At 41.4% G+C, this 24308-nt stretch overlaps 1 protein-coding gene across 1 annotated transcript in view; it reads right to left on the reverse strand.

The window, feature by feature from the left end:
• LOC126235195 (chymotrypsin-like elastase family member 1) overlaps window positions 1–22920 on the reverse strand; it is an 87056-nt gene extending 64136 nt beyond the window's left edge. The window contains exons 1-2 of the mRNA XM_049943925.1: window positions 22873–22920; window positions 16051–16114 (exon numbers count right to left, since the gene is read on the reverse strand). Of these exons, the coding sequence (XP_049799882.1) occupies window positions 16051–16114; window positions 22873–22920 (112 nt within the window). The remainder of the gene's footprint in view (window positions 1–16050; window positions 16115–22872) is intronic.
• Window positions 22921–24308: the final 1388 nt, after the last annotated feature.

A 24308-nucleotide genomic window follows, 5' to 3' on the forward strand; every position in this document is an offset into this window, starting at 1 on the left:
CAGTCGGACGGTATCTGGGATGATATCCCGCAGAAGGACATCTAACACCACTATCAATCAAAGCCAAGCCGAGTAACTGCCTTCATAAGGGCCAGAGGTGGATCAACACATTTCTGACTTTCTCAATTTGTGAAGCTCTTTCTCTTGAAAAAATCATCCAATTTTTCTTAAATTGTAATCATCTGTTTGTCTTTATGTATATCACATCTACCGATATCCGTCCTATTCCTTCGTAGTGCGTCGTTTTCTTTTCTTTTGTTTTTGTCTACATTGTATACTCTCACCATGTTAACAGAAGTGACTGAGCGAGGTAAGATGTCTGTGGGGGCCCTTACCAGATGGAAGCAGTTAACGGGACAGGCATCCAGGAAGCCGTAGTGGAATAAACTAGCAGAGGTAGCCAAGACTTGACTGTGCAAAATAGATTATAGAAAATGTTATTAGAGCCTCACTGTATCTTGGTGAATTCCGTGGCAATTAAGGATTACTGGTGAAGAACGCAAACAGCCACAAATACTTTTAAAAACCTGCAAGATACCGACTAGAACTAATAAATCTCTTAGTCGTTTGTGGTATCAGTTTCGGCTGGACAAATAGGAAATCAGATTGATCCCCATAAATTCAGATATTTAATCACATATGCGGTGTAATGGATCGCATAGGTGCTAAGAAATGAGTACTGGGTATCGGTTCTTACAAAATCAATGAGAATTAATGACTGGGAACATTAATTACCTAATGGGTTGATAATATTGGTACAGATTAACACTAGTGTTATTTGCCCAATGTGAGAACACACACCAACAGGAAGCATACATTGACATGAATTACAAATACAAAACAAGATACGGAAACGTAAGCAGTGAACATAGGGACACTTTAAGCGAATTCTAAAGCTATTAAGCAGGCCCACTAGGAATGATAAGGTGAGAGTGATGATTATCTCAAGTCCTTTCCTCATACGCATAATCGCTGTTGGGTACATAATAATTGCTCCGATCGTACCAGGAAACAAGGTATTCGTTTTTCATCCAAATCTCTAAACCCGCTTAGTCAAGAATGAGCCTTCTTCTGTAAGACATAATGTCAAGCTGTGTTACCTAAAGACAATAAAAAGAAATTAAACTAAAATCTAGTCATTCTCCTCCCATTGTACCACTCGCTGCAAGCTATTCCTACCAGAGAAAGACTCGCAAGTGACTCCGTGAGTGCGAGGTCGCAAGTTCAATCTTTAGTAAAGATCATTTGAAATTACTGTGTTAACAACTACAATAGGAAAAATATTAGCTGCTAATGACTCACCGTGTGAGTTAGGAGGGCGGCAGAAAATGAGTGTCCGGAAGGTGCAGAGACTAATCTTCAGCGTGTTGTATGTATTACAGTTCACAAAATGGACATCGTCGATCTTCAAGGAATATACGAAACAAACCGCTAACTTGCAACATGAACACCGAATGAAAAATGGCGCGCCACAGTGATCACAAAGATTCGCACCTTCGAGATCGAAGACAACCTGTGTAGGAGTTACAAACCGTGCAGGACGTTCAGATATACATATATCCACTCTTAAAGAATGCTCATAGAAGATGTAATGGGTTGATGAGACTGACGGAATGTGTTTCATGCTACAGAATGCGGCACAGTCTATCGTGGAAAATCGTTAAACTGGCTATGTTTTAAGGTGTAGCTACAGATAGCCCGACAATATGTTTTATAGGCACGGAATAAAACGGACATCCAGAAGATGAATTTGTCCAGTAGCTAAACGTGATGAGAATTGCAATGCCACACACTTTTCAGGAGGGATACACTTCTGGAAATTGAAATAAGAACACCGTGAATTCATTGTCCCAGGAAGGGGAAACTTTATTGACACATTCCTGGGGTCAGATACATCACATGATCACACTGACAGAACCACAGGCACATAGGCACAGGCAACAGAGCATGCACAATGTCGGCACTAGTACAGTGTATATCCACCTTTCGCAGCAATGCAGGCTGCTATTCTCCCATGGAAACGATCGTAGAGATGCTGGATGTAGTCCTGTGGAACGGCTTGCCATGCCATTTCCACCTGGCGCCTCAGTTGGACCAGCGTTCGTGCTGGACGTGCAGACCGCGTGAGACGACGCTTCATCCAGTCCCACACATGCTCAATGGGGGACAGATCCGGAGATCTTGCTGCCCAGGGTAGTTGACTTACACCTTCTAGAGCACGTTGGGTGGCACGGGATACATGCGGACGTGCATTGTCCTGTTGGAACAGCAAGTTCCCTTGCCGGTCTAGGAATGGTAGAACGATGGGTTCGATGACGGTTTGGATGTACCGTGCACTATTCAGTGTCTCCTCGACGATCACCAGTGGTGTACGGCCAGTGTAGGAGATCGCTCCCCACACCATGATGCCGGGTGTTGGCCCTGTGTGCCTCGGTCGTATGCAGTCCTGATTGTGGCGCTCACCTGCACGGCGCCAAACACGCATACGACCATCATTGGCACCAAGGCAGAAGCGACTCTCATCGCTGAAGACGACACGTCTCCATTCGTCCCTCCATTCACGCCTGTCGCGACACCACTGGAGGCGGGCTGCACGATGTTGGGGCGTGAGCGGAAGACGGCCTAACGGTGTGCGGGACCGTAGCCCAGCTTCATGGACACGGTTGCGAATGGTCCTCGCCGATACCCCAGGAGCAACAGTGTCCCTAATTTGCTGGGAAGTGGCGGTGCGGTCCCCTACGGCACTGCGTAGGATCCTACGGTCTTGGCGTGCATCCGTGCGTCGCTGCTGTCCGGTCCCAGGTCGACGGGCACGTGCACCTTCCGCCGACCACTGGCGACAACATCGATGTACTGTGGAGACCTCACGCCCCACGTGTTGAGCAATTCGGCGGTACGTCCACCCGGCCTCCCGCATGCCCACTATACGCCCTCGCTCAAAGTCCGTCAACTGCACATACGGTTCACGTCCACGCTGTCGCGGCATGCTACCAGTGTTAAAGACTGCGATGGAGCTCCGTATGCCACGGCAAACTGGCTGACACTGACGGCGGCGGTGCACAAATGCTGCGCAGCTAGCGCCATTCGACGGCCAACACCGCGGTTCCTGGTGTGTCCGCTGTGCCGTGCGTGTGATCATTGCTTGTACAGCCCTCTCGCAGTGTCCGGAGCAAGTATGGTGGGTCTGACACACCGGTGTCAATGTGTTCTTTTTTCCATTTCCAGGAGTGTAGTTTGCTCTAACTTTTATGCGTAGACGAGGAATCAACCAAAATCAAGTTATTTTGATCAGCTATTGGCCAAAGACAGTTCTCATACCATAGTTGTTGTTCTCTTCGCCAATTTTCCCACGCTTGCTTGCTGTGAAGTAAATATTCCCTACTGCCCTTGCAAGATCACGCTCACGAGAAATAATCATAGGAGGCAGAGCACTTTCAACTACTCGCAGCACAACAAATAACGTTCCAGTCAGTTTACCATACAGATTAACTGTCGACATAATTGTATATGAATGCGTTAAGGCATTAATGTTAGTTGATGTCGATACAACTCTCTTGATAAATCTAATTCTAGCATTTCTTTCACATGCACTTTCTCCCCAAATCCCGATCGACCGGAGTTTAAAACAGATTCCTTACTGTGCGATGGGACAAGTTTGTTTATGTCATCTACAAATTGTCGGGCTCATCCTGCAGTTTGTTGTGCATGTAGCACTGTTTGAAATTATACAAGCATTTACTGCTTCCCTTGAAATCCCTGTAATCTACATCGCGTGTAATTTAATGTGCGTAACGTACTAGGTCACTATCATGCACATCCTGTAAATTGTATCGAGCATCCATCCACACGCAAACATCAGTTTTTGTAACAAGTGCACCGTGGCCTCCCTTAAATATCCGTAGCTTGTCTTATACAGTACACGGTAATATTGCTTCTGGCTTATTCGGAATCTGTTCGTAATTGTTTTTTTTACTATGCTGCAGACCATCTCCAATGTATGTAATTATGTTTTGTACCCCTTCGTTGGACAACGATTGTCCTTTACTGCATTTCACTGGAGAAGAGCTTTGTGGCTCCCCGGCTGAAAAGGAAGATGAACACACGGTTCAACACCCGTTTCAGTATTACTTTCACTTGTTAAGCACGTGTCGTCATCATTGTGCTCCCCATGTACATTGTCGGCACGGTCGAGTGTATGCGACACCACACTTTCCACTCACTCATCTTGCAGAAACTCTAATATTTCATCTGGCACTATTTCCTCTCTCATCGAAATTGCTTGGGTTCGTTTCTGACAAAATGTCAATTTCGGCAACTGTTGTCGTAGATGTAATGTAACATTTGCTTTGTTTATCGTTGCCATTAATCTGCTTTGTATCAACACCCGTAGGACTGTAGCACTGCTGTGAGTTACTCGCCGACTAAGCAGTTCAACTATGTCATTCTGTGATCACCATTAGATACCTTCAGTTCCTTCCCCTTTGCCATTAGCAGTCAATATTGTGGTTGCATGATAGACAGTATGTGGGGCGTCGAATGCCGTAAACATCATTGGCCTTTTGTGACCTCTCACTCAAGCGATTCCTTGTCAGAGCGACTATGAAACGTCCCCTTAGAAAAATTATACATGACTGTGCTTAAACTGACACACAATATTTCTTAGCGCAACGCAATCTGACTTTCAAAAATCCGTACAAAAGAATGGCCCTGACTAACATTAACCTATACGTTTCACAAATCACTTACCTCACAAAAAATCTTCGTTACTCGAACTACTGCAATACAGCGAGCGCCACTATTGCCAGCTAAATAAAGATTCAAACTACTGAAGGCACTAACTACTGATAGGCATAGTTAGCAAATGAAAGATTTTGATAAAGAACAAACAATGTATTTACCTTAATAGTGTTCAAAAGTCATAATATATATAGCAGTTCATGACATCCATTCTTACAAATGTACTGTTTCTGATGGACACACGTCCAGATCATCCGCTCTCAAAAATTCGCCATCTCACTTCCCCACATCCACCACTGCTGGCGGCTCACCTCCAACTGCGCAACGCTACGCGCTGTTAACAGCCAACTGCCCAACACTACAATAGCAAACAACAATGCAAACCAGCCACAGACTGCACACAGCACAGCCAGTGATTTGCATACAGAGCGCTACGTGGCGTTACCAATATAAAAACCTAAACAGCCTACTTACACATGCATACGCCGAGACCTGCTGGCAGCAGCGTCTAGTCATAACAAAGTGATGAGCTGGCTCTCGAATGTAAATCCGCGTCTCTCGTCCAAGTGTTTCCGTCTGTGCCTGTCCTCGAGCTCTGAATCCAGACGAATGCCCTGTGTGATCACCCTGTGTTGCGAGTTCCCTATAAAAGTCCGTGCAAACTACCCTTCACCAATGGTAAAGACTGATTACCCAATGAAATTTTAAGAGATCTCCAAAATCACACCGAGTCCATATTTAAGATAATTTTCATTTTTTGCTCCGACTCAGTCGCACATTTTTCATTAGATTATATGTTTCGATCGCTCTGGATCATCTTCAGTTCTACGCAGTTGCATCAGCAAACCGTCTTGTCTACTCAGAACCATATATCAGAGTATAGTACTAGTCGGCTCACAACAACGTTTTAGAGTACAGTACTCTGAGTGAGTAGACATGACTGGTTCCTGACGCAACTACTTGGATTTGTAGATGATCCAGAGTAATATAAACATGTAATTTAATTAAAAATGTGCGATTAAGACAGAAAAATAAATGAGAATTACCTTAATTATCTAAACAGTTGCTGATTCTCTGAAGATGATTATGTCGACTATGGCGTAGTCGATATTTTTTAAGCTATCCGAGTGCTTTCCCGCGTCGAGTGAGAAGGAATTTTGTTGTGAGCGTGGTTGTGTGTCTGGGCGTCGCTATTCCTTCCCCACAAAAATGAGAAAACATTAAGAGTAGCTGCCACACAGCTTTTCCATATGAGAGCCACCAGCTCGCTTTCTTTCATCCAGCACGACTCCCTCCTGTTTTCTTCAAAGGCCTTCCAGCGAAAAACGCACCAAACTACGTGTTCTTTTAAAAGAGGTAGCAGTTTGTAAAACATTATTTTGCATTGGCCCGATGAACTACATTTTTCCCAAACTGAGTTCTTTACAAAAGAGACCCCAACCTGTGCAGGTTGCAGTTTGCAGTTCTAAAGACCTGCAGATGTCTGCGCCCTGCCATCGCTGCTATGCACGAAGTGGCGTCGCCACAGAATCTGTCTGGCGGCCAGAACTTAGACCATTGCCCTCTCTCCCGGGAGGTATCCATTTAGAAGTACCATACCTCGGGACGCGACCGGTGTCCCGCAAATGACTTCCATCACCCCTGGAAGAGGACTCTTTCGCTGCTTCTGCGACGACGTGCAAATCATCAAATAAAGAATATCCAACTAAATAGTTAAGGGCCAAATCGGAACGAAATACTTTCCACTAGAACAAACTTTAAGTGTCAATGGCATGCTGCTGATACTTGTGTTACTGTAATTGAAAAGTTATCCTTTTGAAGATGGAGATAATACACTGAAGAACCAAAGAAACTGGTACACCTGCCTAATACCGTGTAGGGCCCCTGTGAGTGAGCACGCAGAAGTGCCGCAACACGCCGTGGCACGGACTCGACTAATGTCTGAAGTAGTGCTGAAGGGAACTGACACCATGAATCCTGCAGGGCTGTCCATAAATTCGTAAGAGTACGAAGGGTTGGAGATCTCTTCTGAACAGCACGTTACAAGGCATTCCAGATATGCTCAGTAATGTACATATCTGGGGCATTTGGTGGCCAGCGGAAGTGTTTAAACTCAGAAGTGTGTTCCTGTAGCAATTCTGGACGTGTGGGGTGTCGCATTGTCCGCAGCTCGTGGACTTGCTGTAGCGTTCTCGTTTCCCGGGTTCGATTCCCGGCGGGGTCAAGGATTTTCTCTGCCTCGAGGTGACTGGGTGTTGTGTGTCTTTTATCATCATTTCATCATCATTGACTCGCAAGTCGCCGAAGTGCGTCAGCTAAAAAGGACTTGCAATACGGCGGCCGAACAACCCCGCATGGGGTCTCCTGGCCAACAATGCCATACGATCATTTCATTTTTTGTCCTGCTGGAATTGCCGAAGTCCGTGGGAATACACAATGGACATGAATGGATGCAGTTGATCAGACAGAATGCTTGCGTACGTGTCACCTGTCAGTCGTATCTAAACGTATCAGGGGTCCCGTATCACTCCAGCTGCACACGAGAGCCTCCGTCAGCTTGAACAGTCCTCTGCTGACACACACTATTCATGGATTCATGACGATGTCTCCATACCCGTACACGTCCATCGGCTCGACACAATTTGAAACGAGATTCGTCCGAGCAGGCAACATGTTTCCAGTCATCAACAGTCCAATGTCGGTGTTGACGGGCCCAAGCGAAACGTAATGCCCTGTGTCGTGCACTAATCAAGGGCACACAAGTGGGCCTTCGGCTCCGAAAGTCCATATCGATGATGTTTCATTGAATGCTTCGCACGCTGACACTTGTTGATGGTCCAGCATTGAAATTGCGGAAGTGTTGCACATATGTCAGGTTGAACGATTCTCTTCAGTCATCGTTGGTCCTGTTCTTGCAGGATTTCTTTTAGGCCACAGCGACGTCGGAGATTTGATGTTTTACCGGAATCCTGATATTCACGGTATACTCGTGAAATGGTCGTATGGGAAAGTCCCCACTTCATCGCTACCACAGAGATGCTGTGTCCCATTGCTGGTGCGCCGACTATAACACCACGTTCAACCTCACTTAAATCTTGATAACCTGCCATTGTAGCAGCAGTAACTGATCTAACGACTGCGCCAGACACTCGTTGTCTTACACAGTCGCTGCCAACCACAGCGCCGTATTCTGCCTTTTTACATCTCTCTGTATTTGAATACGCATGCCTATACCAGTTTCTTTGGCGCTTCAGGGTAGTCTGTATTAAAGTAAAATGTTTTAAAATTTTTGTGGCAGTTTGCGTTCTTCACTAACAAAGATTATAGAATATGTTTTAGGTATAAAAGTTGCGACGATTTAAAACGATTAGCACAATATATGAAAATATAATACCCAACATGAAAAACCAGCTGAAACTGGGGTAAGACACTGCTAATTAAATTCAGTTCTTGGATAAAATACCACTTTGCACTGAAATTGCAAAACTCAGACTGAGTAGGTCTCCGGAAGGAGAACAGTGGTCCGCATTATGATAAAAAATTTCTGAGAAGGCTTTGAAATATTTATGTTTTTTGTAGATGAAAGATTTTGTCATAGAGTAAACTTTTCGCTAGATCTCTGAAAACTTGTCTGATTTCGGATGTAGTCATATGTGGGATTAGTCAGTAACCATATTCCGTGAAGTCAGTGTCCTAGTAGCCAGTGGACTCACATCTATATTAAAGTGAACACATCAGGTGCACTGGCTGTCCAAGGTTACTGGCTAAATATTTGTTGCGGCCATCTGTTACTTTTGTTGCCAGGTAGTATATAGTCTCTCTCTCTGTCTCTCTCTTTCTCTCTCTCCCGCCCACTCTCTCTCTCCCTCTCTCTCTCTTACGAAAGGTATCGGTTTGCTACGTTTGGAATCATGGATGAAATTATTTATGAGTCGTAATGTCACGTATAGCTAGAATATGCGCTAACAATCATCAGTGTCGCAACGTAGGCAAATAATTCTGACTAAAGGTACTAGGTTGGTTCGTAACAATTTACTTTTCTTGTCAACACACACGGCTGGCTCAAAAATACGCGTGGTTTATTTAAAAGTGTAGCAGTTAATGCCCGATAAATAAATATTGTTGCTGAGAGAGACACGATATAAGCACCTACGTAACTGCACTGTTATTTTGAATGTTACATAAATACTTTGTTAAACACTGACCTGTTATACAGTTAATTATGTTTTGAATAATATTTACGGCAGTGAAAACAAGACTTTTTACCAGTAAGAGATTTACTCATAAGCAAGCCTGAGCCACGTATTATTATTTATTATCTTTGCGTTCGTCGTATACAGGGTGGTCGGAAATTTCCGTTACAAACTTCTAGGACTTGTAGAGGGGAAGAGAGTACGTAACATTTTGAATAGGAACACATGTCCGGAAGCGTACCGTTTTCATGCTACAGACGTTTGAAAACATGTTTGCTAGGTAGGTTTGCAACAGGATAGTCATAGTGATGGATGCTTACGTCAGATCGGCTGATGTCATTTGACATCTCATCCTACCTCACTGACCTGGTTGAGCCTCATTAACGCGTCTGTCAGTGTTGGAGCAACATGGTTGAGTACAAGTTTGCAGAAAACACCGACATGACCTTCCTGAATGGCGAAACTCGCGGCAATGGAAGAGCTGCACGTCGCCCTTATCAAGATAGTTCACAACATCAGACTACATCGCGTACCCTTTTCGCCACAATCACTCAGCGGTTTCGAGAATGGAAACCTTCACCAGCAGCAGGCGTGACTGTGGCGCTCCAGGGAGGCCCCACACGCCCGAACTGGAAGAGGCGTTAGTGCATCGCGTTGATGAGAACCCGTCAACAAGTACACGAGCAGCCTCATTGTCTATTAATGAGTGGAACTGTAAAACAAGTGATTTAGTAGATCACGCCCAGACAACTGTTTGTAAAAATGGTCGCATTAGCAACACGTTTTCAAATGGTTGTAGCACGGAAATGGTACGTTTTTGAACATGGGTTCCTGTTCAAAATATTATGTACTCACTCCCCACTACAAGTCCTAGAAGTTTGTAACGGGAATTTCCGACCACCCTGTATGTGTAACAAAACTTCTCTGCAAAACATGTTTTCTTCTGCTGATAGCAAAAATTTAAAGTATTTTTTCCTGTTAGCTTGTGGGTGAATCCAAAATCATGTTATTAATGATATTTCACGTAAAGGCTACCGATGCTCCATTACAACAAAAGAATGGCAGATGGCCAATGATGAAACTTCAATTCTAGAGATAATTGATTACTTCCACTTACTTACATTATCACATAGTGCTCAGAGCCATTTTGAACTTACATTCGCATGGAGGGAGAGGTAGGAAATGAGACTACAAGGTCAAATACTTTTTATACATATATTCCGAAAAAACGTACGTACAATTAACAAAATCGTGCGTCCTGAAGCATCCTCGCACAAATGCATCTTGGAAGCTCGAGAGCTGACACCAGAGTCATCGTTTTATTCATCCAAGTCTTTATCACACAATTATATAGAAATTCCATGAGATGATGTACTCATAGTCTTTGTTATTCTTAATATTTGATACACAGAAATGTATTTATTATTAACATTTTTTGTTCAAAACACGTAAAGGTGGAGAGTTTCTCGTTTAAAAATAATTCCATCACTGCTATCACGTTTACACACACAAACACGCAGAGTTTTGTTCGTTACTGACACAGTTCGCTTGTGGTTCTCGTAACATTTTACTACGGTTTCTAGGCGGCTTTCCAGGAGACGGTAGAGTGGTCACTTCTGACTGCCATCACACATGTGTGGGAAGTTGTGGGATGAGATCTTCAGTGTCGAAGTGAAGGCCAGACTGCTTGCTGGACACTGTACACTCTTAATTAAATAATGCTTTCATACAACACTCCGCTGCTAGCGGCCCAGGGGTCGGCCGAGGCTAGTTATGATATGGGCCACATATCATCACGACACCAGTTCAGATGATATGTTTTTTGAATGGTGCGTGAATGGAAATTCTTATTTCAATATGATGCAAACGTATATAACATCTCACCTCGAAGACAAAGGAATTGTGGATCATGTGTGGTTACAGCAAGAAAGAGTTGCAGCACGCTGTGCAATTCAAGTGATCCCGCTGTGCAATGCAATTTTGGTGCAGCTGGGTTGAGTGTGATTCAGCAACACCCCAGCCCCATTGAAGTGTCCATCATGATGTCGGGATCTTATCATACAAGAGAGCTCATTATGGGGAGTAATGAAATCTCATGTGGCTCAACGTCGGTATAAGATTAATGGAGAATTACGCGAAAATTTTGAAGAAACTTTTTGGAGGATAAATTCTAAGACGCTCCGTAAGATAGCAATGGTGATACTGAGATGCACAGATATGTATGTGTATTCCACTATAACCTGCTGGAGACATAGTTTTTATATCTCAGAACTCTCATACACACTATACTGTTTTAAATTAGGTACATGCAACTTTCCAGTCACACTGTATTATTAAATGGGATGCATCACTCTTTATGCGATTGTGAACCCAAATATCAAGGAACATTCGATGTCTGCGTAAGCCTGAAAATGGAATATCAAATACCTGAGGCAACGACTATCATTCTTTTCTCATTTTTATACACTGCTTGACAACTGCTAAGGATCAACTGACACTTTTTAAGGAACAAGTGCAAATTACTACGGAAAAACCGACGATTGCTACGGAACACCCGACCAATAATAGGAAAAGAAAATGTAGACGGCAAGAGGTGTTAACTGCAGCGAAGCCTGTGCACGAACTCTCTGTTTGCATTCGACAGTTTGTGCAGGACTGTGTTCGACGAAGGTTGTTGTGGAACTACTTAGTGTGACATTCTGTTTGGTGCGGCAACATGTCTGAAAAACTACATTTGAGTGCTTACGATGGGCCGGCCGGAGTGACCGAGCGGTTCTAGGCGCTACAGTTTGGAACCGCGAGACCGCCACGGTCGCAGGTTCGAATCCTGCCTCGGGCATGGATGTGTGTGATGTCCTTAGGTTAGTTAGGTTTAATTAGTTCTAAGTTCTAGGCGACTGATGACCTCAGAAGTTAAGTCGCATAGTGCTCAGAGCCATTTGCTTACGATGGTGGGCGAGCGGCCGGTCAAAGTGTCACTACTGTGGTCACAGTAATGGGTGTGCAATAAGGTGTCATCTCGATTTGAAAACGTCGCTGATTGTGGACGAGGATCGATACGTAGCGCCAGTGACGGAAAGGCACAGACATCCCACTCCTCGGCAGGTGGCTGCCGGTACACGTGTCTCAGCAGGACCACTTCGCACGGATTCAATAAGGCTGGTTTGTATGCTCATAAACATGTTAAATGCGTCCCACTTCAAGCACGGCATCGTCGAGAAAGAGTTCGTTGGTGTAGGGAGTATGTTGGTTCGTATCAGCAACATTGGTCCAGAGTGATGTTTTCTGATGAATTCCGTTTCACTGTTAGTGTGGAGAGAGGAGGGAACACGTTACGTAACACAAAATGTACATGTACGTCATCAGTATGTCCTAAGCGTTTCGGTGTAGGCATGCATTATGCACATTGGTCGAACACCGCTGTATTTCTTAGCGCGAGGTACCGTTATACAACAGTGTAATTGCAGGGAGATTATTCTGTATCATGTCCGTCTGCTTAGGGGTGCAGTAGATCCAGATTTTCTGCTTAAGGAAGGCCATTCCCGCCCACACAGTGCTGCTGAGCTGTCGGAGACACTGGAAAATGAAGATATGCAATGTGAGGAATGGTCTACTTATTCCCCACAACTAAACCCTTCAGAGCATGGCTGTGATGGTTTTGGCAGACGTGTTTCTCAACAAACACCTCCTCCCCGAACCATGAAAGAACTGAAAACCACATTGAGAGAGGAGTGGGACCAGTGGTGGGTGCCGTGTAAAAGCACAAGAGCACGTGAACATCCTAACTCTCGACATCTTGTGAATTTATTGGTTATTTGTCTTTGAATGCTGTTAAACGTAACATAGATGCTGGAATCTTAAAGATACGACACTTAAGTCCACCGCACTACTGCTCCTCTAGACTCCGTGAAACTTGGCATCAGGGTCACGAGCACACCTTCAGTTGTGCACTGTTTACGGAGCTTTTGCGCATGGGCATCTCGGGCCAAATACATACGGGTTTGATAAACAGCATGTACGGATCACGATGCCGCTCAACTAGAAGTTAACGTCGGTGCCACCAGATGGTAACACACTGCAGCAGACTGTTGTCACCGTTCGCTCGCCATAAATCCTGCTAGACGATAGCACACGCCTGAGATATGCTAATTCACTCATTATACTTTAAAATTGGATCGTATGTCAGTATATGTTAAAGTTGTACTGACAATAAACCTATTTTGTGGTTTTCTGTATGAAGTATAGTATATTAAGTTATGAATCTTATTATGCAGTAATCCATTTGAGGCGCTGAGAATCGTAATCACCGTCGATTGTGGACTGTAACAATTATTCATGCTTCCGAAATCTGTGAGACAGATTTATCTGTCCTGCAAGCCCATACCGCAGACATGAAAATTCACGAAAATCTGCATCACTGCTTTCTCTGATTTTCACTTAAATTTGGGACCGACGGCTGTATGCTTTAGGCCCTTATGGATCTCAGCGCCTCATTTGTGTTCTAATCAAGTGACCATGTTGGTAGACATTACTAGTTGAATTTAATCATTTCCACAAACGGCAGTTTGTGATTGTAGTACTGGGCGGGAACCGGCTTTCATGTTTAGTATAGACATGAACTATGCTTTATCTGTTTTAAATGATAAGAGAAAAGTAAAGCTGTGAGGACGGGTCTTGAGTAGCTTGGGTAGCTCACTCAGTAAAAGCACTTGCCTATGAAAGGCAAAGGTCCCGAGTTCGAGTCTCGGTCTGGCATGCAGCTTTAAACTACCAGGAAGTTTTGTGTCAGCGCACACTGCGCTGCAATGTGAAAATCTCATTCTGGAAACAGAAAAGTAAGTTACCAGGAAAAGTGAGCCGCAAGGGAACTAGGACCATTGAGAACAGATCCTTTGATTGAGAGAGTTAAGAAATGAAATAAGCGTGACTACCAGCGAACATTAGCAAGGAAGTGTACAGTTAGCACAAGTTGTTGTGTGGGTGCAGCGTAAGAGTAGCTGATTTTCAACCTGGAAGTAAACTTGTGAACTAATACATCTATTGGAAATCTTGTACATTTGTCGGAAAAGATGAAAAGAACTAAAACTTCCACTCACACAAATATGCGAGACGAAGAGTTGCGAAAGCTTGCATATTAATTCGTTATTACCCTAAACTGTCCTTAATTAAGTACAAAACAATAAAAATACACAAAACAATTATTTCTTTTGTCAGATAAGTTGTGCAGCTTATTATTATTATCTTTCTTTCTTTTCTCAGACGTTATGTCTGGTCAAAAATGGAAAGTGACGCGGACCTTGATCAAGCGTGACTTCCTTTTAACTGTACGGTATATGTTATATTGCATTTAGGGTAACTGAACATGTATCAATAATTACGGATTTCTGTAGTTGTATATATAAGTTTGGATGTAGCTGTATTGCATTGATGTACTGGTGGATATTGTGTGGTATGACTCCTGTAGTTGATAGTGTAATTGGTATAATGTCAACTTTATCCTGATGCCACATGTCCTTGACTTCCTCAGCCAGTTAGATGTATTTTTCAATTTTTTCTCCTGTTTTATTTTGTATATTTGTTGTATTGGGTATGGATATTTCGATTAGTTGTGTTAATTTCTTCTTTTTATTGGTGAGTATGATGTCAGGTTTGTTATGTGGTGTTGTTTTATCTGTTATAATGGTTCTGTTCCAGTATAATTTGTATTCATCATTCTCCAGTACATTTTGTGGTGCATACTTGTATGTGGGAACGTGTTGTTTTATAAGTTTATGTTGTAAGGCAAGCTGTTGATGTATTATTTTTGCTACATTGTCATGTCTTCTGGGGTATTCTGTATTTGCTAGTATTGTACATTCGCTTGTGATGTGATCTACTATTTCTACTTGTTGTTTGAAAAGTCTGCATTTATCTGTTGTGGTATTGGGATCTTTAATAATATGCTTGCTGTAACATCTGGTGTTTATTGTTTGATCCTGTATTGCAATCATGAATCCTTCCGTCTCACTGTATATATTGCCTTTTCTTAGCCATGTGTTGGATGCGTCTTGATCGATGTGTGGCTGTGTTAGATGATACGGGTGGTTGCCATGTAGTGTTTTCTTTTTCCAATTTACTTTCTTCGTATCTGTTGATGTTATGTGATCTAAAGGGTTGTAGAGGTGGTTATGAAATTGCAGTGGTGTAGCCGATGTATTCGATGTATTTATGTATTATTATTATTATTATTATTATTACTGTTGTTATTGTTACTAGGAGTGAAACTTGTTCATAAGCATAACTGTTGTACAGCAGATGATATTAATTTACACTCTCAAATTTATCTGAATCTAAAAGTTTGTGAACACTCAGAAAGTGTACTCACGAGCCGCCACTGAGTGGTACAGTATTCCCCAAAGACTCCTCAACAATTTGTTAGCCAGCCTGAATAACAGGTGAAAAATGTGCGTTAGTTCCAGAGGAAGGTATATTCGTTACTGAAAGACCGATATCGAACTTTATATTACGACTCTGACTTGTGTCAATCACGGACGCTATTTATGTCTGTTATCCTGCTTTCCCAAGTGGTGAAATCTGTACCATTTTTGATTATAAACATACCACTGCACCTCTATTATGTATGTAATGTGTTTCATGTCGTCCATCATATCGTGTGACTTTTGCTGTCCAACACTGCCTCTGCTCTTAGCAGCTGTCAAAAAGTTCAGACTTAACATGAAGAGTCACAGTAGCTGAATCTCAGTCAACTGAGGATAACAAATGAGGCAGAGATATAATGATCCTGTGATACTTTGAAATGCTATGCATAACAAGCTCACAGTGTCTGTGAGAGTCCATAGATGGTTCCTCAACATGGTCCCGATTCCACTGAGAGCGAGTACACAAGGATATCGAGTCTCGTATACATAATACATGAATTCAGGTCAATGACAAGGATACTTTGCGAGAGGGAATATTTCATTTTCCATAATTAAAAAAATGATTTATCTTTATCATGGCAAGTCCTTCTACCATTAAATTACTTCCCAGTGTGTAAAAACCATTAACCAAACGAAAACGTGTGTTAATATATTTCACATCACACAGACCATAAAATAAAAGACATTAGGCTATTACTTACGAGACTGGAGTTTTGTCCATGGATGTTGATTAGGTTGATATGTTTCACTCTTTGGTGTTTTCCCCTGTAAAAGAAATATTTTCATCAAGACTGACAATGGACGAATTTTTCAGATACTTAAAATGTGGAACACGTCAGGGAATCATGATTTCGCGGACTCCGTTTACATAATCATCTTGTGAATGTTTGAGTTCTTCTTGTTTCTGTGCTTGCTAAGAAAATTGGAGAGGAATTCCGCCTTATGCATGACATCTTTGTACTTTTTCTTCCACTCATCTATCTTCACTGACTTTGATTATTTTCCTTCTCACATGGAGCTATTGGATATTTACGCTAGTAGCTTTGGGTCTACTTATTTTTTTAGCAATCTACAACTTGTCATAGTTTTTTTCGTTAATACTGTGGTGTTTTTACTTTTTGTGTCGTAATAACAAACAATCTTAGTTCTTGCGTTTTCGTCGTTACACATTCATTTAGTAAGATTTCTTGCCAAGCACAGAATTTCCGCCGCCACTACGTATTACGTGATGGCGGCGAAAACTTTGTGCTTGGAAAGAAATCGTACTAAATGAATGTGTAACGGCAAAAACGAAATAAATAAGCGTAGTAGACGTAAAGCTACTAGCACAAAAATCCAGTAACTCCATGTGAGAAGGAAAATAAACAAACCTACTGAAGATAGCACAAAAAGTGCTGAAACGTATCTGAGTCAAAACAAAAGAACAAAGTTGTCTTTAATAAGGTGGAATTCCTCAACAAACAGTTTAAGTGTCACACCATCGTCTTCAAAAGCCATCAAGAATCAAACCACACATTGTAATTAATGGTATATGAAGTTTCCACTGATGTTCAATCAAAAGCCCTTAGCATTGGAATATCAACACTATTCCTCGGACAGCCTGAAAACTTACGGGCCCCCCTTCGGCCTTCTGACGACATATTAGGAGATTTTCGAAGGAGAAACAAGCTTCATAAACTGGCATAACAGAGGATGAGATGGATTAAGGATTTGTAGGTGTGGAGGATGGTAGAGGGGTTCAACCTTTGTTCGCTATTTTTATCGCTTGTCTTTAGTTGAAGAGTTGAACTGTTGATTCGTGTTTCAGTATTGCTAAGAGCGATGAAATGCGCAGTATATTTGCAGATTGGCTGTTGTTAGTACATGGGGTGTTATAGCTTATTCTAATCACTTAGTGTGTAATTCCTATTTGAGTTCCATTTCTGGTTGTCAGGAGTCGAAATGAAATCTCATGGCGTGAGAAAGTTTGCTGGTGGCGTCAGCAAAAGGAAAGCAGCTACGTTTATGTAGAAACTGCAAAAGTGACTTCGTATTTTACGAAGAAAGATTACTCCATTTGTAACGCTAGTGACTTTTATACTGAACCAGAATCTTCTGCCCCTGTGCCTACTTCTTCTGAGTGTTTGACAAGTTCTAGTGAATCTGAATATGGTGTGGAGTAGTATTTTGCAAGTGAGGTGCTGAGAATGCGAATGTTGAACTAGGTGGTCATAAAATAAAAATCTGTGACAGTACTCACAGTGAATTACTGAAGTCACCAATATTGGAGAAATAACTGGAGTCTAGCGAAAGGTTAAGAGTATTTTAAGAACAGTTTAGATGATCTAGGTAAATGTGAACGTGTCTGCAAATCACAAAAAAGGCATGCATTTAAAAACATGTTCTTTAGAAAACTGCTAGATGGAGAGAAAAAATGAAAGAAAATTGTTATTGTATTCCGAATCTACAGGATACGTATTTTGTAATTTTCTGTATATTATTCAGTGACAGCACGGATTTAGAGAACATTTCCAGCCTGTGGATTTTCTGACGTGAACAAGAGGGAAGAAAAAGAGACGTCTCGCGAAAAAAGCGCTAATCATCGCAAAAATTCCGTGAGGTGGCTCCTGCGATCGAAGAACGATGGACGTGTCGACAGTGAAGTTCAGCATATGATTAAGACAGAGGAAAATTTTTGGCCAGAAATGCTTGAGAGAGTGGTAAATGAAGTTAAACATTTTGCATGAAGAGGACTTGTTTGTCGTGATGATAACGAAATTTGTGGAGCCGCAAATAATGGTAACTGTTTAGTTTCGCTTGAACTAATTGATCATTTTGACTCTTTTTTGAAACAATACGTCCAAGAGCATGGCTCTAACGGTCTTTGCTATCAGTCATGTTTGCCCAAGATTACTTGTGAACAATTCATTGACCTTATGGTAAACAATGTATTGAGCAAAAGAGTTGGTGAAATTCAAACAGCAGAATACTGCGGACTAGATGCAGATTCAACAGTAGACACGACTCATGAAGTTCAACTGCTGTGGTAAGGTATTGTTTCAAGAAAAGAGTTCACAAAAGATGTTAGTATTTTGTTCCCATATACAGTCACACGGGAGAAAGTCTTAGGTAGGCTATCCTAGATCTCTTTGGAAAATACAATGTTAGGGTAGAAGATTGTCGTTCGCAATCCTATGACAATGCCAGTGACATCAGTGGGGAAAATTCAGGAAAAATTTAGGTAAGATAAAAGAATTGAATTCATTAGCTTTTTATATGCCCTAGTTTACGCACTCTTTGAGCCTCGTGGTTCAAAACAGTACACAGGAATCTTTAGAGTCAGTTGGTTTTTTTAAAGTTTTGCAACAGTTATATTACTTTTTTTAAACTTCTACTCATCGTTGGCACAGTCTTGCGGAGAATAATGAGCGACTTAAGACATTGTTCGATACTAACGGTAATCCTATGAGGAAGCAATACCAGCTGTTCGACAGAATTTCGATGCATTTAGCATTTAGGTGTCACTTGCAGAAATTGTCGAGAACAAGCGACAAGAAATGAGGCAGAATCGCTTCGAGGAAAAAAAATTGCAAAAGCCTGGACTGGAATTAATTGGCGGAATTAGCGGGGTCAAGCGTTATGATCATTGACTCCGTTTTTCAGCAGAGCTAGGGAAAATTTTGATGAATATGAAAACCAAGCTAGCAGCTTAAGTGATCATGTACATCAAGAATATAGCAACGAAAGGAAACGCAAAATAAGAAGATTCTCTGATGGAGGAAAACCAGATTAATTGAGTTGACGTAATTAATGTCGTGTGGCACTTATTGCAACTATTAACAAACAACAAGCAGAACTGGAAAGCTAGAAGAAAAATATTACGAAGTGTTCGATCTTTTCCTACATTTAACAAACGATATAGAAGCTCAAGAAGCTAAGAACTCTTTAAAGAAACGTAAAATCTTTGTGCAAAAAGCGAGGTGATCCCGATGAAAAAAGTTTTGGTTGTGAAATTTTTTATTTCAGCGAATATCTTAAGTGTGCACTCAAAGAGGAAGCTGCTAAACATTTGGCCAGTCTAATTATATGAATTAATGGTTGAATATGATCTTGGTGATATTTTTTGAAATATGATGATTGCTTACCGAATTTTCCTCTGAATACCAATTGCGAACTGTGAAGCTGAGAGAGGATTCTCCAAACTATCACTTATCAAGAACAAATCACATGCCACAATGCAAGAAGAACGCATTGCCGCGCGGAGTGGCCGGGAGGTTTAAGGCGCATGTTACGGTTTGCGCGGCCCCTCCCACCGGAGGTTCGAATGCTTCCTCGGGCATGTGTGTGTGTGTGTGTGTGTGTGTGTGTGTGTGTGTGTGTGTGTTGTTCTTAGCATAAGTTAGCTTACGTAGTGTGTAAGTCTAGGGACCGATGACCTCAGCAGTTTGGTCCCGTAGGAATTCACACTCATTTGAACAAGGACGCATTTCTGCTGTCACCTTTGTATGAATTGTGCATGAGACGACTAGTTTTCTGGACTTCCAAGATGTGACAGAGGACTACGTTAGGATGAAAGCGAGGAAAAAAAAGTCTTTTTGAGGTAGGGTAAGCTGGTACAATTCCAATCAACATAAGGTTTCTCTCCATTTTTAGTTTCGTAGTGTTGCTAGCAGCTGTCTTTGAGTGGCGTTGCAGTGCGGAAGGTTTCTGCAGCTCCTCTCTTTTCCCTGAATACACCAACTTGTGCTACAGAGATATAATTTTTTTCTTGTTGAGAGATAAGTGATGTTAGTTAATTTTATGCACTCTTGCCGGCGGGATTGGCCGAGCGGTTCTAGGAGCTTCAGTCTGGGACTGTGCGACCGCTACGGTCGCAGGTTCGAATCCTGCCTCGGGCATGGATGTGTGTGATGTCCTTAGGTTAGTTAGGTTTAAGTAGTTCTAAGTTCTAGGGGTCTGATGACCTCAGATGTTAAGTCCCATAGTACTCAGAGCCATTTGATATGCACTCTTACAAACTGACTGGTTTCCTTGTGCTTGTAAATTCTATGTTAGTGAGGTCAGAAACATGCTTTCTGTTCTGACGTGTTTCTGAGACATCTAAAGAGCAAGACTGTGTGACATGTGCTGCCAACTTTAGGCACAATTCAGTACTATTTACTCATGATTTCACTTTCGCCAGTAGTACATTTTTTATCATAAAAAAGATAGAATTTCGATACCCAAGTACAATTATGATGAATGTAGTTTTTTTTTCTATAGCGTGTGAAGATTGATTACTGCAGATATGTTAACACACAATTATTATAAATAAGTTCTGTATATTATTTTGCTCGCGATTTTTTAAAGTAAATCCTTATTTTTTTGTGTTAGATGCCCCGAAAATGACCGGAAACGAAAATCTGCAATAAATGGAGTCCAACTGCATTGCATGAGGCAGTAAAAAGTGTGACAGATGGACGTTTGAACCTTCGAGCTGCATCAGAATTATACGACATTCCTTTCAGCACTCTGCACGGTAAAGTACAAATTAAAAAGGTAATGTAAGCTGGATTACCTCCAACTATAGAAAATAGAATTGATCATCGAATGGTACTCAATTCTGAAATGGAAGATACTTTGGTCCAGAAAGCTTTATTTCTAGAACAGTTAGGATTGGGCCTGTCACCACTCCAGTTTAGAAAAGCTGCATTTCGGCTGGCAGATTAAAATAATTTGAAACATCCATGAAACTTAGAAAACAAGCATGCTCGAATCGATTGGTTTACGGCATTTATTAAGAGACATACTAGCCTTATCCATGAAAACCCGAGGGTCTTTCACGAGCCAGAGCTGAAGGCTTAAATAAAGCGGAAGTGAGTAAATATTTCCAGAATTTGGAAGAAATCTTAAACGAATATAATTTGTTTGATAAACCAGAGTGCATTTATATTATGAATGAGTCCAGATTTCCTCTTAACAATAGACCCCCAAAAATAGTTAGCTGTAAAGGTAAGTGACAAGTAGTTTCATTAACGAACATGGAAAGAGGACAGAATATGACTGTTGCTGCATGCATGAACGCAGCTGTTAGCGTATTTATCACGAATGTAATTTTCAGAGGAGTGAGGGAACGCCCAGAATTTCAAGACGGCTTACCCCCTGGTTCCATTATTGATATGATTGACTCGGAGTACATTAATGAAGAACTGTTTATGATCTGGCTTCGACACTTCGAGAAATAGAAAACAGTGGTTAGTATTTCAGTTCTTGTTATTGACAACCATGGCAGCCATGTCAGCTTGGATGCTGTAGAGTACTGTCGGGAAAATGTGAGAGGACGTTTTGGATAGCCTCCACACAGTACACATGAGCTACTGATTTTAGATAGAACTTTCTTCAGGTTTCTAAAGGCTCAATATCACAGAAATGCAACTGAGTGGATTTATTGTAACTCCAATGATAACGTTACAAAACAAAGATTCTGTATTATTTTATGTGATGCCTAGAGCAAAACTGCATGGGTTTGGTGTGCATTCTAGGCCTTCCATTGCACAGGAATGATGCCCTTCTACAAAACATTGTTCCTGAGGAGAAATTTGCACCTTCGACATTATTTGAGGTTCCTGTTCCTTCAACCTTTAAAAGATGTAACGGAAGAGCACAGCAAATCTGTAACACTAGTATCCAGTACCATTTCTCAGCACGATGCCGCCAAGTAGGCCTATATTTTGCCAACTCCAGAGAATTATCGTCTCGGAAAAGGAAAACACATCCATCAGTTTGACTCACTTCTTACGAAAACCTGGAGAATTTCCGCAGCAAGAGAAATCTTTTTCAACAAAGAACAAAGAAAGAAATAAACAAATGCAACAAGAACAATAAACAGAAGTTTAGGTTTATGGGTAATGATGAAAGAAATATTAAAAGCTTGAAATGGCCAGCAAACAACGAGAATATAGTTTGTTTCTTGAATTATTATAGTGCGGAATAGTTGGCAAAAGGTGACTGGATTTTCTGCCAAAAATGTAATGTTTGGTACCACGAAGTTCGCATCAGTGCCCAAGGGAAAATTTGCTTTTTATGTGGAAGATGTCAGTGATTAGAGTTGTACCAAGAAGTGATAAATCTGTGGCCGACATTTGTGGGGTTGAAGTTTCATATAAGCAGAACGTCTGTAGCTGAAGATAAGCAAGTGCGTTTGCCAGATCACAGAAAGCTATTACTATTCCTTGCATTGCTGTATCTGTTTTTAGAACACCTAATTGCTCTGTTGAGTTGTCTGAAGTCGCAGTTGTAATATCCTAATATCCTTCTGTGTACGCTGAAGCATATAGCGACGATGATTATAACTAGAGAAACCTAAATCATGACAGTAGCTTCTCACAGAGTCAAAACAATTATAAGTTCCATGTTTTGCTACTGTTATCGTTATATAACTAATGTAGGCTACTATACTTAGATATGGTTACGATTATTACTTCTCTTCCAACTTACGCTTCGTAAGCACAATAAAGAAGTGAAGCAGCTAGAGATAGTGTTTGCTTCTGGTTGGGCCAACCCACCTGAGCGACCGCTGTTGAGACGACTAGCATCCACAGCAGCTGTTGCATGGCGAGACCGGCACACGACCCTCTCACCTGACAAATGTTTTCGAAAATGCAGCAACAAGTAGGTTGTGTTCCAATTCCAGACGTGAGCACACAGATATCTTTCGTTATCAACTCCGGTGGATCAGTCAACACAAATAATCTATTTATCTTTTGAATACGGATTGATCAGGCTTACCTGTTATCTAAGTTATAATTCAGACTACCTCATTTACGTTAAAGGATGAGTATATGGAACGTCGAATGTTAGTTCACTGCGGAGCAAACAACGGGAACTTGTGGACCCATATCAACACCTGTTAAAACGCCTGCACTTTTCTCTAAACCATATATTCAAACGACTGTAGCCATACTCAGTAAAGTTCGGTGAATGGTATTGTGCGATTGAGAGATGGTAAAATTTTGTAAAATATAGACATTGTGATAAATCATCTGTGTAATATAAATGTTGACAATATATCGGAGTGAAAATATAGGATTTTTTTTACGTCAATGTTTTTGCATTAAATAATTTGATGGGGCCAGTTAGTTAGATTCAACTTATATCAATATGGGTATCAGCGAGAAAATAGTCCTAAGGGTTTGACAGATGTGACAATAACATTTGTTTTGAAATCTCCACTTAGTAGCTTCGTTCAGTGTTAATTCAAATATTTGAGAATCATGAATGCTGTCAATCAAAATACTAACAAAAATATTACCAATTTAAGAATACTTTCATTCCTAAAAAAATTAAAGATATGCCAAATATAGAGCACTTTTAAACCAGATAAAAGTTTTTGTTTCCACCGAAAGTCTACTTTCCTTCGATCTATCCATCCCTAGTGTTACAACATTTTCCTTCATATAATGTGGTAAAACAGGAGTGATTCCTGGTATTCCCCAAGGTAGTGTTACAGGTTCTCTGCTGTTCCGTATCGATATAAGCGATCTAGGAGACAATATGAACTGCCGTCTTAGGATGTTTGCAGATGATGCTGTCGTTTATCGTCTAGTACATTCATCAGAAGATCAAAACAAATTGCAAAACGATTTAGAAAAGATATCTAAACCAAGCAAAAATTAGCAGTTGACCCTAAATAATGAAAAGTGTGAAAGAGTGCTAAAAGGAATCCATTAAACTTCGGTTATACGATAGATGAGTTTAATTTAAGGCCCGTAAATTCAACTAAATACATAGGAATTACAATTAACAACAATTTAAATTGGAAAAAAACACATAGAAAATGTTGTGGGGAAGGCAAACCAAAGACTGCGTTTTATTGGCAGAACAATTAGAAAATGTACCAGATCTACTAACGATACTGCCTACACTACGCTTGTCCGACCTCTTTTGGAGTACTGCTGCGCGATGTGGGTTCCTTACCAGATAGGACTAACGGAGTACATCG

This window comes from Schistocerca nitens, chromosome 2 (assembly GCF_023898315.1).
Source record: "Schistocerca nitens isolate TAMUIC-IGC-003100 chromosome 2, iqSchNite1.1, whole genome shotgun sequence".
Lineage (NCBI taxonomy): Eukaryota > Metazoa > Arthropoda > Insecta > Orthoptera > Acrididae > Schistocerca > Schistocerca nitens.